The sequence below is a fragment of the Tribolium castaneum genome, chromosome 5 (genome assembly GCF_031307605.1).
Source record: "Tribolium castaneum strain GA2 chromosome 5, icTriCast1.1, whole genome shotgun sequence".
Lineage (NCBI taxonomy): Eukaryota > Metazoa > Arthropoda > Insecta > Coleoptera > Tenebrionidae > Tribolium > Tribolium castaneum.
In genome coordinates this window covers 9,805,678-9,823,831 of record NC_087398.1, presented here as the reverse complement: position 1 = coordinate 9,823,831, position 18,154 = coordinate 9,805,678, and the positions used below count along the sequence as shown (strand labels likewise).

Genomic DNA, 18,154 nt, shown 5'->3' with positions numbered 1-18,154 from the left:
AACAAAAAGTAAGAGCGTTCCAGAAAGAACATTAAAAAGTATTTGTTTAAAAATTTCTACAAATGGGTATGTGATGAGGCGCGTATCTATTATTAATAAGTCTTGAAGGGAGCAAAAAGCATGGAAATATTGATTTATTTATTACTACAGCCACCAATAAAATTCAACCCTGTTTGTTGCAAAAAATGCTTGATGCATTGCTCTTGCAAAGCGGACATTTTTTCGCTGCTAATAAAAAGGTAGATTTATACGGTGAGAACGAGAATGAAAACAACTATAACATTTCTTTGACAGTGCTCTTCGACACTGTGTAATTTCAATGGTAATGCTCAAGGCAGGTAAAAACCACGAATTTCTTGGGACATCAGTTTATATCAAGCGTCCCATAATCACATATCATCATAGCAAAAAGCACTAACACTACGACACTTGCTTACTTATGTATGAACTGGCCGGCCATACAGACTTTTTGTCTGCTGATTTTTCCAAGCATTGACAGACGAAAAGAAATCAAATCGTCGGTCGAGCACTTTGAGCAGAATAATTAAATTGATTCTTTGATCATCAGTCTTTTCCACAGCCGGCTCGAGATGATGTAAATTTGGCATTTGACTAATTGCGCCTAATGATAAGTGATACCAGCTAATTAACTCGTCACTAAAAGGCTTAATGAATTCATCAATCAGACATTACCTAATCCCCGAGCCACCGATACCCAACACACGGCGGAGCACAAGCTTCTCAGGTTACCAGTAAACCGGACTGGTAACAACCCGCTGATGATGGGCCAATTTGGGTCGTTAAATATTTCCGTTTCACAAAAAAACGACCACGAAAATGAAGTAAAATTTTTCATCAGCTTTTCGCATGAGTAAAGTGCGTCTGTTTTGTCTGACCTACTACAGCATTCCTAAAAATGTTTGGTCTTGCACTCCACTCATTAATAGTTCTTGAAAATGTCGACAATTAAGGAAATTTCATACCGTCGTTATAAATCGTGCGAACAGATCTACTCTTCGGAGTATTTTTCAGTCAGAAACATTCATAGAATATCTAGAATAATTCAGAACCCAGAAAACTCGTGTAGTTTCCCTACACTGACAGCGGCCATACTTCACAATTAATACGAATTATTTAAACAATGCCGAGAGCATTTTGATGAAACGTTAGGCGAACGGCTGTAGCCGAGCTGTTCACACGCCTGAACAAATTTCTGACGGGGTGGAGAACTTGAGGCTGCATTCCAAAACTGGAGGAATTTGCAAACAACGCTCGCACCAATGATAACAAAAATTCTATTTCACTTTATTCAAATAACGCAACAAAACAACCAACATAAAGACGAATACTTCAACTTATTAAAAATAACACGGGCATAATGTTTCGTGAATAAGGGTGAGAAGCAGTACAAACAAAAAAATCTTGCTCGAAGTTTATGTTAAACTGTGGCGAGTTTTTCAGATATAAAGCTCATATTATTTCAATTCGTTACATGAATGTTAATTCGCTACTTGTCCGCATGGCGCGCGATCGTGTGTGCGATAGCAGCGCGCGCGCGACTTTCCCATGCACTAAAGTGGTACTTCGGTGCTGTTTCACGGCTCACCTACTTAATACACTGATGAAAATCTCAATGTAATGCGAGTTTTACAAACGTTCTTACTTAAATTTTATTACACTTGCGTCAAATTCAGTTTTCTGTTGCAACAATACTCACGTCTCCCTATCGAACTGAGGTCCCTGAAATTTTTGACTCACAGTATATTGTCGAATAGATATACTTAGGTATAATTAAAAACGTCTAATATGAAAAATAGAGTGTTCCATTTTTTAAATTATTATTTTTTTATGAACCTAGACTAACTAGTGAACTTAATGTATAATGTATAATTAATAAGTACTATTGTACTTATTGTACAAATGTAGTAAAAACTTTATTTCTCTGGCATTCTTATAGTATTAGTATATCTATAATATATTTTAAAAAAGTCAATATTTTTGATAAAAAACAAAATATTTCAAAAACTATGTAAAAGCGGCAATTAAAAGTTTCAAATAATCATTAAAAGCTACGTTCAAAAATGTTATAAGATATAGGCCGTTTCATTTTAAAAAAACTTTTTTTAAGTTTGTATTGTATGTTGTAGTTCATTTCTGAAAACACTTTATACGTAAAAATAATTTTAAATGATGCAGCGACTTAATGTATTTATAACATCAGGGTCAGCCTGTAGGTATCTATTAATTTTGTATTTGCTCGCATATTGTTTTGGTGCTTTACTAACATTTTTTATCTTTTTTACTTTATCTGCGGCTGTAGGATAACTGATTCATAGTGTTTCACAAAAATCTAGAACTGTTCTTGTTACTATTATTTTAGTATTGCCAAGAATTTAAGAATTGTGGTTTTAATCATGTCGTTTATTGCTAAAAAGCCATATTTTACGAAAACAAAATTTACCAATAATAAAATAATAAATACATAAAAATAATAATAATAATAATAATAATAATAATAATAATAATAATAACAAGAAGAATAAAAAAGAATAAAAAAAAATAAAATTTAAGTTTTCACATTTTATTAGTTTGAACTGATATTAACTGTTTATCTTCATTTTCGTTGGCTCTCTTACTCTCAATATCTACTCATCAATTTTGTTTTTCTATTTTTCTTTATCATCACTTCTATTTCTCTTAAACAAAGCATCTAGGTTTAAATTTATTCATCTTCTTAGTCATCATATATGTTTTTACAAATCTTGATATCTAAATTAGTTTATAATAAATGTTTTTATAAATTTTTAGTTGTTTAGTTTTTCATAATATATTGCCGATTGGTATCGTCTTATGAGTCTTATGAGCTTATGACCCACATTGTTTTTTAATTTTAATTTTTTTTATTTATTTATTTTTTTTAATTGTTAATTTCTACATCTTATTTAAAAAAGTACCAAATATTGACTACAGAGAAGTTGGCAGACGAGTAAATGATGCATAAAAAATGTTTCTTGTTTCAAACCAAACATGATAGTACGAAGCCTTAATAAATTCAGAAATTTAAAAAATATCAAAATTCTTGTTAGCAAGACAAGAATTGAGTATTCGAGAAAAAATAAGTCAAGAACAAATCTCTTCCTTGTCTTGAATTTCAAGACAAGACAAGAATAGTGCGTCAAATCATCAAGATTTCTTGTCTTGATAAAACACTAAACTGTCACTTATTCCAACTATTTTGCGTGGAATAAGAACTTCATTACTATACTCAGTGGATTAAGAATTTTGAGCAGAGTAAGGACTTTATTACCACACTCAGTAGGATAAGAACTTTTGAACTTCTTAGACAATTTATGAAGAAATTTTTATTTCGCATATAAAAAGTATTAATAACGAGGGATAACGGCCATTATTACCATATTCATGCACTTACCATAACTCGGGCTTACACTCTTGTTTGCCCTCAACTCACTAATTAAATAAATAAAAATAACTCTTAACAATTTGCTGGGACATTCTGTGTACCTACCACGTAAATCGAGTAAAAGTAGGAAATCAAGCGTTTTTTGCTTAACACATTACTTTTCTAGAAACGTTTTTCAAGAATATAGCTTTTTGAGCTTTGCATTTATCTTAATTTTTGTCAAAATACGATCTAAGGCTCATTTCTATCTAAACTTAACTGAAAAAGAAAACGAAGCTTATTCTCAAAACATGCTCATGTTATTTATACCAATGTCGAGTAATAGAGTCGAATGCGAAGTCGGGAGCAATCCGAGCTTAATCAGCTGAGAGTCCAGCTCACACGATGATAAATGAGCACCGATGACAAGCGCTACATCTGCAAGTCAGCGGGCATCTCCAGGTGGTTGATACCGAATCAAACTTTCAATGATATCTATATAATAATATAATAAAGAAGGTAGTGTGCGATGTCGGCTCACGGGGGCAGAGATGATACCACCACAGTGATGCAGCTCTTGTCTGGGTGGTCCAACACGCGTGATGCTCCAAGCCGACCGCGTGACCCATCATTAGGCCATTGCAAAAGGCGTTCTAATTGCTCCAACGAACACCCAACGTCTCTATCTCTCACACCTCGCCGGCAAAGCTCTTTCGTCCCGCCGACGATGAAATTTTCACAAAAACAGGGCAAACCTCATCCATTTTTTACCAAGGGTGGAGGTATGCAAATTAATTGAAGAATTTGTCTAGACGCTCCTCGAACGGAAAGTGTTATCTGACTCACTCAGAATTTTAAATGCTACCCGGATTTACTAATATCAACTAATCGTTCTCTAATTAGGAGCAGGTAGAGATTCCGATGTTCTTGATCAGCTAATTTGAGCATAATCGAGAGCCATACGTATCATTCAGATTGCGTTCCGATCGTGGCAATCGTACCTGTTTTTCATCCACTAATTGATTTCTAATTTTTTGCATATTTACATAGGCATCGGTTTATAAAAGCTAATTAGCTCAACGGTGGATGCACACCGTGATTTCATTCAATTAAGTCATTTTCCAAATAAATTTTCAAAAATTACTACAAACGAGTGAAGGTCGCACAGGTGTCGATGTATCCTGCGGCGGCGGCGGCCAATTATCAACGTTGGTGTTCCTTTGCAAAAAATAAAGTATACAGTACTTCCACGACGATTTCTGCATATCTGAATTCGAGTGGGAACTGACAAAATCAAGTTATTAAACCCAATAATGTTGACTCTTGCACGAGCATCTGTTTGGAATATATGAGTGTATTAAGTCATTTCAGGATCGCATGTATGTTAGTGTATATCTCTTTTTATAGCATAAATCATATTGTACCGAAGCAGCTTCAAGTTTTAGTTCACGGGCAAGGTCCAGCACGTATGTAGCTCGCGGCTAGCGAGCTGGGAACTGCTTTTCTCAAGACAGATCGGTTATTAAGAAGTCTCGCACGGTACAGCGTTGGCGGTGTGTTATTAATGGCTATTAGAGCTCTCGATTTCCTCAGCCTCTTGCCGCGACTCATCCTCAAATGCCTACACAAGCTGCACTTGAATTGTAAAATCAACTGCAGGTACGGCTCGTAATGTGCTATAAACGTTGATATGATTATTGCACGTAATTTATAAATTACGGCACATATTGCAACAAAATGCGGATTGCTGAAACGTTTACATGGCTCCGATGCAATAACGTTTGTCTTTATTTACTCGCGGTGAACTTTGGCTTTTTATTGTGCAATTTATACTTTTAATAGGATGATAGATGCACACATACACTCGGCGATTGAAACTTGTGGCTGCATGCGACGACATGAGTAGCTAGTTATTAAATTCAACAAGAATTGAAATTGAAATTTGAAAATTAAACATTGATTTCGAATGAACTGGCGTAATGTTGTTGATAAGGTTTGCAGCTTTTCTAAGACCACCCAAACACCGGCCGCTTCCTGGGGGGCAGTTAAGACATCTTCATGGGTCCGGGACATAAATTTGCCGTGGACATGCTCCGATCACGCAACCTGAATGAACCGATTGATTAAAAGAGCTTAAATTTTAAGTCATGGTTATATTTAGATTAGTTTTTATCTTCTTATTATAATTATATTGCCGGGTATAAAGTGCCCGGTCTGGCGGGGAGAGTATCTCGTTTTAACTGATCTCTTTGAATTAATTGATTAACAAACTGACGAGAAACAGCTCAATTTCTCATTAAATTGCCTACGTTTCAGGTAGATGAATCTTTGTTTGGTGATTCAGCCGAATCATGCTTTCAAGAGATCAGAGTTAATTAGACAAATATGCATGTTATGAGCCTGGCTGCCTATAAAAAAGTGGCATACATTATGCTAGTCATTTGGTTATTGTTCTTGTTCGTGGGGTATTGTAGGGCTGTCACGACCAACAAAGATAGCATTACATACCATGAGTTAACAATTTCCACGTTATGCTTACCTTGATTGAAATGTTCACTGGTTGGTGGTTACGAACTCCGACTTTCGGTATCAAAATTTGGAACGTTGGCAGTAAAAACGCAAGCAATGTTCAATAATTTTATTAGTAAACACACGTTTACAATTTTGCTAGTTAAGACGTGGCGTTATATTCTGCGGCCGTGTACAACAATTAGTAACAAATATATCGATATGTACAGATAGATAAAAATTAATAATAGTCAATAAAACACAAAACACTATGAAATAGAATCACAAACAAGTACTAATCGTACGCGTCTCGTTGCATTTCTCACATTTAACTTCACAGCACCACAAAAACTTGCACTTGCAATTTTTTTCTTCGGTTTCGTCATGACTTCTGGAGCCCCTGCCGCAGCAAAGTATGCTGCAGCCTTCCTCACCTGGCGAAGTTTCAACACAGGTGCGTCCCTGTGTGCCAAACGAGCCCAGAGTGTTGTTTGGCAAACAAAAGTGCGGCGATTCCTCCGAGTACACCAAGCCCGTCTTGCCTGGCGGCTTGATGGAGGAGTCCTCAGGCATGAAGCTTTGGCCGTCATTGCCTGCAATCACTTTAACAGCGCCGTCGAACCGCTCCTTCAGCCGATTGCCCACCTCCCTGAAGGGGGGCATTTTGCGCCAGCATGTCTTCAGGGTGCATGACCCCGAAAGACCGTGGCACTTGCATTCTGTCCGCATGTGGTTTTTGATTGCCTGCGTGCGACAAGGATTTGGGTGAAAAATTGGGGTGGATGGCGGACTTACCATTCGGCCGGCGACGTAGTTGTGTAGTTTGACTAAAGTTTTCATATCACTTCGCTTTTTGTATCGCGTGTCGAGAAAGTCTTTGGACTTTTTCAGCCCAAAGTCGATGTTTTCTCCCCCGCAGGCCTCCCACTCCCAGTCACCCTCCGGCATCGATGCCATTTTCAGTCTCTTCTTGTTTTTTTTGCTCTTCATTTTTCTGTCGCAGGAGCATCCAAGGAGTTCCCCCGTGGTGCATGCCCTTGTTACCTGGTAGGTCACACCGGCTGCTAACACGGCATTGACAAAGCCCGTCTCTCTGGTATCTGCAGCAAAAAGAAACAATTCCGTTGATATTTTGATGCGACATCATTCGCCGGTTGTTGATTTTTATCTGTTGTGCGCCAGTTCTTGTCGTTTCTCACCGCCAATAATAGTAATTGCAAATGTGATTTACCATGAGCGAGCAAGTTATGCGAAGATCACTATCGCTTTCGAAAGACTGTGAATGACAATTATCCAGACCGGTGGTATCACTGCAGGAATCTGATTAAGATACTGAGATATAAGTGCGATTGATGAGACCTGAATCATGCGATGCATCAAGTTTCGCGCTAATAAATCCACTTAGATCGATCATTAAGATACGCAATGACTGTTCCGATGGACGTAGACGCACCAATGCTAGTTTAATTAAAATTTACCTAAACGATTTTTTTCAAATTTATTGTGTTAAGAAGTTAAGCCTTTGCGAGCTCTCGACGAGACTCAAGCAGTCAATAAGTCAAGTCGGTTATCTTAGCAGGTCCTTTATCTTAAGTGGTTAATAGTCCGGCGGAAACTAAAAGATTTAAAAGCTTAGTGACAAGCCCTGTACAATCTCCAGTCAGCTACCTGCCTCTTATCGCACTCCATATCTCCATCGACTGGTGAACTATTAATTTACACCTCTTTATGCACTTTTGCAAATCATCAGCAGAATTATGCCCAGCGTGAGAAAAAATTGCCCGAAGAATTCAAACTGTCGTTATGTTAAAAATTTGAAAAAACATCGCCTCCGAAGAATGCTAATTATCGCTAAAAATACAAAGCGAATCGAAAACGGAATGTTCTTTAATAATTGCGTGCCATCTTCGACGGATTTGGTCCGATACATGGCATCTCCACGGAGCATTCCGTTTGTCAGGTTGATAGCAAATTTATGGTGATGTTTTCTGGGTACAGACCAGTCTGATGCTTTATATCGTTTTCTTTTCAATAATAAAATATGCCGTGCCATTTCATTAATTTAGGTAGATCACAATAATTATGACTGACGCAGTCCGAGCTGGATGACAAAAACTGGCATTCCGCAGTAAGGGCAAAATGTTTACAGATTTGGAAATGGCCTGATCAGGTATGCGACTGCTCGCTATAAATCTCTCCACGCCACGGTCCATTGTCCTTTGTCGTCGATAGTTTTCGTCAAGTTGATTTTTTCAACTTACCGCGCAAAAGCACTTTTCTGATGCTTTTTCTCGAAGATGTGCAATTCCACCTCCTGAACCTAAACTGATACTGGCACTCCCTTTGTCCGAGCTCGACCCCGAGCCGTATTTGGTCCACTAACGCCTGCTTGCTGCAAATCTCGGCCATTTTACCCCTAAGCCGTTTGGTCTTTTTGCAAATTGTGCGCGGATCCATGACCAATTGGCTCCCGGCGGCCCTAGAACAATGATCAACAAATAATTTCCCTAGTGAAAATAAACTATCACTGGTCGGATTGCAGTGGTGGCTGTGTTTACGGGAAAAGACATCAACAATTCGGTTACAGTTTATTTTTGTCTAGGTACACACAGGTGATGGTGCGAATAAAGCATGTCCAGGTCTTCATTGACACCGTGTTTATAAACACTGGGTTTAATGCTCAGAGGCCATGATTAGTTAATGGACTCATTAAGCTTGGATTTAGAAACACTGCATGCTTCAATCATACACTTGATAAACATTTGACGTCTAAAGTGGAAAAAAGCGTTTCCGCAGATGGTGAAATATTGGCTTGAGGGTGGTAGGCGCAGACGACCAATGGCTACCCAGGGGACGTCCCGTGCGGCGTGATTGGAGAAGACAACAGATATCAATACGTATAACACTTGTGTCAAGGACGTACAATCAAGACTGCTGATAGCAGCAATAAATAATCTTATTGGTGGATTCCGGTTGACGGGAAAGGTCAATCCGATCGAAAGGAGGCGCCTGCATAAGCTTTCAAAATTCAAATCCGTGATTCAACAATGATTCATCTTAAATTTAGATTTTTTACTTGAATTGCAAACTTTCGTAAAATTAGTTTGTGTATTTATAGAAAATGCCGCATCAATCGTCGACGTGTCTTTAACATATAAAATCTGTTTTGAAAATTTGGGTGTAACCCGGAATTGGGGAATATTTAATAAACAAAGCAAGCGAGTCAATGCGTTATTCTTTTAGAAAAGCTGACAGTTCCTTTCGTTACACGTACCTACGTGTATACTACCAACTTCAATTCAAACAACTTATCAGACAATTACAATAATACAAGCCTATTCAGTAAAATAAATAAAATTTCACCTTACATCAACGCGCTCTGTGTTATTTCGCCTCTGTCAACAGATGATTTCTCACACTTCAATCCGAAGGTCTGCTCAACGTATGATGTACCTAGTATGGTTTTCATTGACTTTATTAATAAGAAGAAACAGCCATATAATTTGAAATTATTTTTTATCACTATATTAAACTTTTAAGTCAGTGTTTGTTAAGTTCCTTTTCTGTTTTTTTTATTTTTGACGAAAATTATTCTCGTGGGTAAAGTTATTTGATATATGATGCATATGTGTAAATAATATGGATAATAAAAATGTTTCAAATGTTTGGTTTGATTTGGGATTTGGCTGAGTATTAAACTGGCTGAGAGCAAATATGTGCTCACTTTTCACCCACCAGTTGTTTTCTACGAACGTCGAAAATGCGTTCTTGATTTACAATGTTTGTTTTAGTGTGAGAAGACTTTATCAAATTTTTGATAAAACGTTTCGTAAGACTGGTCCATCTTTCTCGAAACCAGGAATACCAACACAAAGTGGAATCAATTTAAATATTTATTTTCGGTATTGTTTCTTATGGATACTTTCAATTAGTGAGGGACGTCTAAAAACCCATCTAATAAGGCATTTAGAGCGAATTGTTGCTTTCGCCGCGATATGGAGAAGAAATTTTGGAACCGAAACACGCATCTGGATGAACTTCTTTTTAGCACAACGATCTTTGTAAATTGATGTTTAAATAGTCATTCTCAAACAGTGTGTTCTTGTAATAGCCTTTAACTTGCAGGTTGGTGTTAATTAACATGTTACTTTTAAACTTTTACATCAAAACGTTAGAGAGTTCAACAGCTATATTGACCCAGCCGTTTACTTTTGGTGTTTGGCAAAAGCAATAGGTATAGTTCTATGAGCAAATGAGCATTTTGTTGAAATCTGCGACCTACTTAATCCACGTTCTTCGCAAAAACAACATGTTAATTTAGTTGAGTTAAAAATAAACCTATTTATTCATTTTCATCATTCTAGCTGCTGGAAAAAAGCTTCGTTATGACATTAATGAACAAAGTGCCGCCACCGCTTAATAGCCAATCAAGTTGAATCATTAAACCTTCACGAAAACAATCGTAGGTGTTCCGTGCACAATTATGTGCATACATTGAAGAGTATCTTTCTGTAATAATTTTTTGAAAAAACTTACATAAGTTATCACAAAGTCATTAGATACATGTGAAAATGCATTTATGCCAATGCCCCATAAAACAATAGTGTATTTGTACAACATCGGCTGAACGCGTTCTAGCTTCAAATTGAACGAAACGTCCAACGAGCCGTAACAGTTATTTTTGTTGTAATAAAGAGTTAAAAAATGTAAATCAAAAAATAAAAATTGTAATTTAAAAAAATAATGTGCATTATAATAAAGCACCAAGACATCTAAAAGTCTATTTTCCGGTTATTTTATTTCATCACATTAAGATACAATAAGTGCAACAACTCAATCAGGCTAAATTTTACACCTTATATACACAAATGTACAAATTAAAGCGTGTAATAAAGCGGTGTCGCTGAAATCACAAGACGCATTTCGTGGTGGTTTCAAACCACTCTGGCTATTACACATACCATTCAACAATTTTTATTTTAATATTATGTGGAGAATTAATTAAATGCGCCTTGTAATAGCTTTATTAAAAATTTTGTATTAATTAATTTTATTTATTAACATAAAATACTTGGTGGAGAGACACATTTGCTTCAAATCGGAAATTATAACATCCTGTTGATCTTATTATTAGTGGAAATAATAAACACTATAAAGATAAAAGAGATTAAACTTTGTGTTTGCTTGTTGCATGGTATGCCTACCTGTTTTACAGTTAAACATTCTTAATCTAAGCCATTGCTTTCAGTAGGCCCAAATACCTAACTAAAACTCTTGTCATTGTACCTAGTGCCCACTTTTTACTTACTGAATTTTAGTTAAGTCTCTATGATGACAATGTGTGTAAATAAATGCGTAAACAATATAAATTAATAAAATTACACGCATGTTTCAACGTTTCCGTTTAAAAAATCCAAATTTAATTAACCTTTGGGTTAATTGCCTCCATCTTCCGATTCTAGAATGTTCATAATTAATGTTTCTTTACTATGATAGCAGTGAGGTTTTGGTAAATTAGCTAGAGTTAGTTTTGATCGCCGAATTTTGGCTTAAGAGTGCACATCCGTCAGTTAGTGTTCCGGAAAGATGTCGCCCGGATCGAGTGGTGGGGCACAGGCAGGCGATTAGAAAATAACGATAAAAACTCACCACCAAGTTAATGTGATGGGGGTGACAAGCAGAAGGTAAACGGACACCAGCACGGCGTGCATGACCACGCGCTCACTCACCTAAGCGAGCCCCATGACTGCCAGATACAGCAACTTGAGCAGGAGATTCTTCTCAGGTGAGTTAAAATCCGCCGCATGCGCAACCACACACCCAAGACGTACTTACATACGCAGACGAAGACGTCCAAGATGTCATCTTCAAAGTGGTGGAGTTTTTCAGTTGACAAAGTTTTATCCCATTTTTTTTGCTTGGTTTTTCAGTCTTCTGTGACCAGATACCAAAGGATGCGATCCCTAGATTCGGTCTTAGACTATTTCACAAGGAATTCTAATTTAATTTTGAAAAAAGCATTGACCAGATTTGAAAAATTTAGCGTCATATAGTTCACTAAAATGTAAAAAAATGTACACAACTAAACGTGGAACAAAGTAAATGCGTATGTGACTATAATAAAACCATTAGCTTCTTGTTTTTATTAAAATGAATCTATTTTTCCAAAAAAGGTTTTTATCAACAATTTGCAATTTCCAGTTATTTGACATAACAAAATGTTTTTTGTCAACTTTTTTATAAGAACAATGAGGAACTAAAGCCGATCCCATAAAATTTTATAATAAATATAGTACCTTCAAATAAGAAAACTGACCCAGTTGCTAAAGGAAATTCGATTTTTTCTTTTCTTCGTATGATACTCAAAGGATGCTTTAAAAATTGTTTCTAAGGACATTCTTATCTTTAACGTAAAAATTTATACATCTTCAAATTAGAACAGCAGATTTCAAACTAATTCGTCTTTCAAAAAGCTGAAACTTTATTAAAGTTTAGTTTCTGTGAGACAATAAGATGATTTGAAAACGAGGAAATGATTGCGAAAAGTGGTGATTGGAGGTGTGAAGTGTTGGGTGAGTTTGAAGAAACAGCGGTGCGAATGTTGGTACGTTTGTACGATAAATAATTCATGAGAAATTAAAATATGCAATTACGCCAAAACAAATTGCCGCAATTACCGTTTAAAATGTTTGGCGAATGATTCCGGGTTTTTGCTGCGTCGAAATGAAAACGAGCCAAGAGGTTCTTTCCCAAGGTGCACCGAAAAAGAAAGGCTTGGGAACAAGACAAGTATTCAGTGATTGTGAATTCCTCGGTAGCAAGACCTGACGGTTCAGACAGTCGCATTTTGCTGTCAGTCGACAAAAAAACAACTTGGGTATTTTATTTTCCTGCCAAGGTTAATTCAGAGCATCTCCAAGTAAAATAATAGTGTATCTTACGTACTATCTGCGACGGTGCGGATTTCAGAAGGATTTAATGGTGGCATACAATTGACGTTAAGAATGTACGATCCGCTGCTCGCAAGATGCAAACGGTGGCGCATCTTAAAGAAGATATACTCACCTATACGAAAACATACCTACATACAATAACTTTTTGAAAAAAAAAAAAAACAAACTGTAAATCACAGAACAAAATACAGGTGGTTAACTCAAATCTAGATTTGTTTAAATCCCCTCACCTAGAACCCAAGAAACCGATCGTTATTTTAGTTATTATCAGTTGTCACTTTTATTTTGTACTCCTTTCGGTTCAAAATAAAATTTGTTTTTGACTTGGCTCGTCTCAAATCTTACTGACAAATTTGCAAGACGTATTACGACAGATACATCAATACGCTTGTGAGATTTACATATAGCTCTTGGTCTGATAATCTATCACGATATCAGCATCCTAATGGGCAGTCGGACTGATTTGTGAGACGGTTCGAAGACAATGTTGAATGTTTCTCCATTAACTGTCTTCACTTGGACGTGAATTGCAAGTACGTGGTGGTTTCAATTGCCAGCACCACGTCCCGAGACAGCATAAAAGATTGGCTTTTATATTTTTTGACCTTTTCGTTCTGTCCCTGGAGGGAAATGTCTACCATTGTGCCGATATATGCGTAGATTATTTCAAATACTTTCTCGGAATGTGCAATATTCTCTTTAATTGCATGACCAAAGACCATCAATATAATAGATACAAAACTAAGTTCAACATTTACATAACTGCAGTTATTACTGAAAATATTATTTGCGGGTTTGCGATTGAAAAACGTAAACTCATTTAAATTGGCGATTTAAGAAATAGTTTGATTTTTCTAACAGATGTTTGTCTTTGCAATACGCACATGCACGCACTCACCATTATGCAGTATTATTAAATCACGGCAAGTTATTTATGTTGGTATTATGGTTGTCTCCAGCTAAAAGTTTAACATTGAATTACGTATTCTTTCAATGCATAATTATGCGATTCACGTATTGTCACATAAGTCTGCAGTGAATAGGCAGTTATTAGTCTTTTAATATTCAATAATCTTTTGTACAATCATTTTTGCGGAGTCGGAAAACATTCTTTCTAAAATCCACGACCATTTATCTAAAAATTTCGCAATTTTTAGCACTGCTTAATGAACAAGTAATTGGGTGGTTTATGTAGCAACATTATTTTTACTTTAGATTATTTTAGAATCGTCTTTTAACGAATCTGACAATTCTACATTCTCGATTCTCCTCACATACTGAAACAAGTGAACGGCTACAAATGTAATCATAAATATCTCAACCGAGCGAGGATCTGTTCGAGAACTCGTTTCGGTTATTTTAAAAATGTAGCCTTATCAAAAATTACGGTAGGCGAAGATACGCCTGTATACAATTATAATTCTTAGCGATCGTGTTCCTTACTTTAGTGCTGATTATATTGTAAAATAATTGACAGTGTTTCTTATTTGTGTTTCTAAAACGTTTTCTTATTACTCTACAGACATGATACGAGTACTTATTGTAACACGACTTTAACAAAAAATTACCGATGGGCAAGTGGGTAAAGTAGAAATTTGGTAATTATTATTAATAGTGCGGACTAAATAAATAAATATTTATTAAATATTTATCAAAAAAAATTAGTGTAAAATTGTGGTAAAATTAAACAAGACGCCGTACTTTGCGGAAAACTTTATCAAAATAAATTTATTGAAAATTTCTGGAATAACGGTGTCGTAAACGTTAGGCGAACGAGGTGTGAATGACGAAAGAGTAACACAAATTCATAACTAGGAAATATTTTTTATGATTTGTTTATATACGAACTGTTCAATGTTAAGCAGGCAGAAATTTCATTTTGTGCTTTATAATTTCCGTTTAACTCAAATTGTTGACAATTATTTGCTGCTCCTAACAGAGAGTGTAAAACATCATCGAGAACTCTCGTGTACAGTAACTAAAGCATCGAGATAATGAAGCTATCAGGCGGCCTATAATCAAAACGCCGGCCCTGCGGCTGGCCCTCCCAGAATCTCTCGCGTTTTCTGTGCCAAAAATGTGCCATGCCACCAACACACAACCGCAGAACAGTTATTATTTTTAACCTTCATCAGTATTAATTGACCAGAAAATTCTGGTCTGGTGTTTAAATACCGACATTAGGAAAAATTTTTGCAGATATCAATGTGGATTTTTTTCCGAACGACATTTACGCTTGCTTCAATCCTCAATGGGTAATTTTCAATAAATGATAATTCTTGCATAAAAGCCGAAGGCGCTCTAAAAAACTCAATTTACGGTTTCTGCGTGTGAGGTCCGGAATTCAAATGGTGATGGTACCGCCCTCAACACCTTGTGGTAGATGACGCCATCTCGAATTCATTAAATTATACCTTCATATTTTGCCAAGGCGGAAAACTAGCTCAAGTCTAATTCTCTCGTCCGCACAAATTGGAAGATGTCTAATTACTGTCCCAGCTTTGTCTCTTAATTAAATAAGAAATACCTATAATTTGTAAACATAGAGATGTTGTAGTGTTAGATATAAAGCTGCCTAATAATAATAAATTATTAAGTGCAAAAAATCAATACGAAGAGAAGTAATATTATTAGTAGAATATTAAGTGAAGCTTTATGTGCTGAAATTGGTTGACTGTCGAACGCATTTATATTTTATTTTATATTTATATATTTTTTTTTATATATTTATATTTTCTAATTTATACTTACTAATAAGTAGTTTTTCTACAAACATATAAAATTATTTTTCATTTAGGAATTCATTACAACTTGTGTTAAAAAATCGAAATTCTTTGTGCAGATATAACGATGACCATAAGAAATAAGTTGTTTAAAGTGCATAATTTGAGAAATATTGTGTCAATCTCTAATATGAACGCAATTTAAGACCAGTTATATACATGTAGCACCTTTTATTATTTAATCATGTCATCTGGACTTTACTGCTTAAGTATATGAAGTATTTTAGCTGCCTAATCATATAAATGAAACTTTTATTAGCTTTTTTCCGTAATTTAAATTTTAATAGTATATCACATAGTATATATAGTATATATATAACAATATATATAATATATACAACAATATATATAATATATATAACAATAGTATATATTCGAAAAGCGCCCTTACAATCCTCGGATTAGTTATTCGTAATAATATTAATATGGTTAAAATTGTCGCATAATTTTTTTTATATTTCTAAATAAAGCTGCCGATAAATACCTTGAAATGAAACGCAAGTAGGTAGGCAGCTGTGTAATATGTGCTGCATAACAACTTGAAATTGCAAAATATTTCGATTACTTACACTAACCCAATGATTATTTCATACGTTATACTTAGTTAGCTGATCGATATATTGCCCTAATCTTAGTTAATTCATTTTATAACTAGTAACTACGATGCAATTTGTAAATATTTGTTTGTGTCAAGGTCAGGCTTCCTCAAGGATGTTTTAATTAGGTATTTAGCAGCGGTGGCACAATACATCGCACTAAATCCAGCACACATGTAAGTAGTTGCATTGATTCTTTAATACTGTTTTCTAATCTGCTGAATGGCGTGACTGCTTTGCACTCTAGTAGAAAGAATATGATCTAGTATTTGCTCAACGAACATTAAGTATATTGTATTTGTAGTTAAACACATAATGATGTGTAGGCATAGGTGTGCATTATTGACAATTATTATGGTATGCGCATACACGCGTTACACACCTACTTTGTATACCCTAATTACGGTAAACACTTCGATGGGTTTGATAACGTTCGGCTGATAAGATAAGCTATACCGATAATATTTTATATTAAATATACCAAATACAATGTTTGGATTTTGAGTTTCGTTGCCTAAATTAGATATTATTCACACGTTTTAAATGTGTAGTTATTAAAATGTCACTGAGAAAACCACATCCAGCGACTCAGCGGGTAGAGTAGTTTGTATTTATTTTATTTTAAATATATTTGGTTAATGGTTACATTTCCCTTAATAGAATTATTTTTTGCAGAGGATGGAGACCAACGATGGCGTGAAGTCGCAAAAGACGTATTTACAGCACTTGAGCAACGTGATTAAACGTGTGACTTTCGGTATACTCATGATTTCCGGATTCCTTATCATAATTCTCAAAGGCCCAGTTATGCTAATGTTACTAGCTTTTCTAATCCAAGTTTTCTGTTTCAAAGAGATTCTTAAAATTGGTTACGACAGTAACAAACTTCCACACAACTTACCCTATTTTCGATTTCTGTGTTGGTATTTTTTCATGGTGGCGAACTATTTCTTTTCGATTGAAACGATAGCACCGTATTTTCAAAGTTACTGTAATAAATTTTATAATTTAAAAATAATGATAAGTTATCATAGGTTTATTTCGTTTTGTGCCTATTTCGGAGGAATTGTCCTTTTCGTGTTAAGTTTGGTCAGGAAATATGATCTGAAGCAGTTTCGGATTCTTGCTTGGACTCACACACTGTTGATACTCATCGTTCTTCAGTCGTACATGATTATAGGCAATATGTTTAACGGTTTGATTTGGTTGATTCTTCCAGTTTCCTTGGTTATTTTAAACGATATTTTCGCATACGTATTCGGGCGACTGTGTGGGAAAACGCCCTTAATAAAACTATCGCCGAAAAAGACGTGGGAAGGTTTTATTGGGGGCGTTGTAGGAACATTCATTAGTGGCTTCTTTTTATCAAATATTATGTGCCGGTACAAGTATTTTGTTTGTCCGATCGAGTATTACGAAACTGGTAATAGTGTTGCCTTATCGTCCGATTGCACTCCCAGTTATTTATTTCTTCCGAAAAAGTATTTTTTGTGGTTCTTTTCTGTAGATCTTTATCCTTTCACGTATCACTTTGTGGCACTTGCCCTATTTGCGAGCATAATCGCTCCGTTTGGAGGATTTTGCGCGTCGGGCTTTAAGCGAGCTTTCAAATTGAAAGACTTCGGTGACGTGATTCCCGGACATGGAGGAATTATGGACAGATTTGATTGCCAGTTCTTAATGGCCACTTTTGTGAACGTCTACATTTTTACGTTCGTGAAAAGTCCGAGTGTTGAGCTCATTTTCCAAAAAATATCGTATTTGGATGAGAAAAAACAGCTGCAGTTTTATTACCTCTTGAGAGAGTTTCTGCAAGCAAATGACTTGGGGAATTCTACGTACTTTGATTTGTAATTTACTTCAAGTCTGCGAAATAAATCTTACGTTTTTTATGTTGTTTTATTTATGAAAAAG

General features: G+C 35.6%; 2 protein-coding genes across 6 annotated transcripts; one reads left to right on the top strand and one right to left on the bottom strand.

The window, feature by feature from the left end:
* Positions 1–6,024: 6,024 nt before the first annotated feature.
* On the bottom strand, positions 6,025–11,827 carry Wnt6 (Wnt oncogene analog 6). Of its 2 annotated transcripts, none has more exons than XM_015979715.2 (4): positions 11,638–11,827; positions 8,170–8,387; positions 6,704–7,008; positions 6,025–6,652 (listed from the first exon to the last, which is right to left on the bottom strand). In XM_015979715.2, the coding sequence occupies exons 1-4, from the start codon at positions 11,712–11,714 to the stop codon at positions 6,191–6,193; spliced, it is 1,062 nt and encodes a 353-aa protein (XP_015835201.1). In that variant the 5' UTR covers positions 11,715–11,827; the 3' UTR covers positions 6,025–6,190. The 2 variants fall into 2 exon arrangements, with proteins under 2 accessions (XP_015835201.1, NP_001164137.1); NM_001170666.1 differs by having other exon boundaries at positions 11,558–11,644.
* On the top strand, positions 11,555–18,130 carry Gr83 (gustatory receptor Gr83). Of its 4 annotated transcripts, none has more exons than XM_008194945.3 (2): positions 11,555–11,693; positions 16,916–18,130. In XM_008194945.3, exon 2 carries the CDS (start codon positions 16,919–16,921, stop codon positions 18,092–18,094), a length of 1,176 nt encoding a protein of 391 aa, XP_008193167.1. In that variant the 5' UTR covers positions 11,555–11,693; positions 16,916–16,918; the 3' UTR covers positions 18,095–18,130. The 4 variants fall into 4 exon arrangements, with proteins under 4 accessions (XP_008193167.1, XP_008193166.1, XP_008193165.1 ...); XM_008194944.3 differs by lacking the exon at positions 11,555–11,693 and adding an exon at positions 16,209–16,416; XM_008194943.3 differs by lacking the exon at positions 11,555–11,693 and adding an exon at positions 16,677–16,835.
* Positions 18,131–18,154: the final 24 nt, after the last annotated feature.

Coding starts and splice junctions, on each gene's coding strand:
- Wnt6 (XM_015979715.2), bottom strand. CDS start 11,714: ATGCGGCGGATTTTAACTCACCTGAGAAGAATCTCCTGCTCAAGTTGC. Junction 7,009..8,169: donor CAGAAAAGTGCTTTTGCGCG/GTAAGTTGAAAA, acceptor TTTTTGCTGCAG/ATACCAGAGAGACGGGCTTT. Junction 6,653..6,703: donor ACTACGTCGCCGGCCGAATG/GTAAGTCCGCCA, acceptor TGTCGCACGCAG/GCAATCAAAAACCACATGCG.
- Gr83 (XM_008194943.3), top strand. CDS start 16,800: ATGTCACTGAGAAAACCACATCCAGCGACTCAGCGG. Junction 16,836..16,915: donor CACATCCAGCGACTCAGCGG/GTAGAGTAGTTT, acceptor TATTTTTTGCAG/AGGATGGAGACCAACGATGG.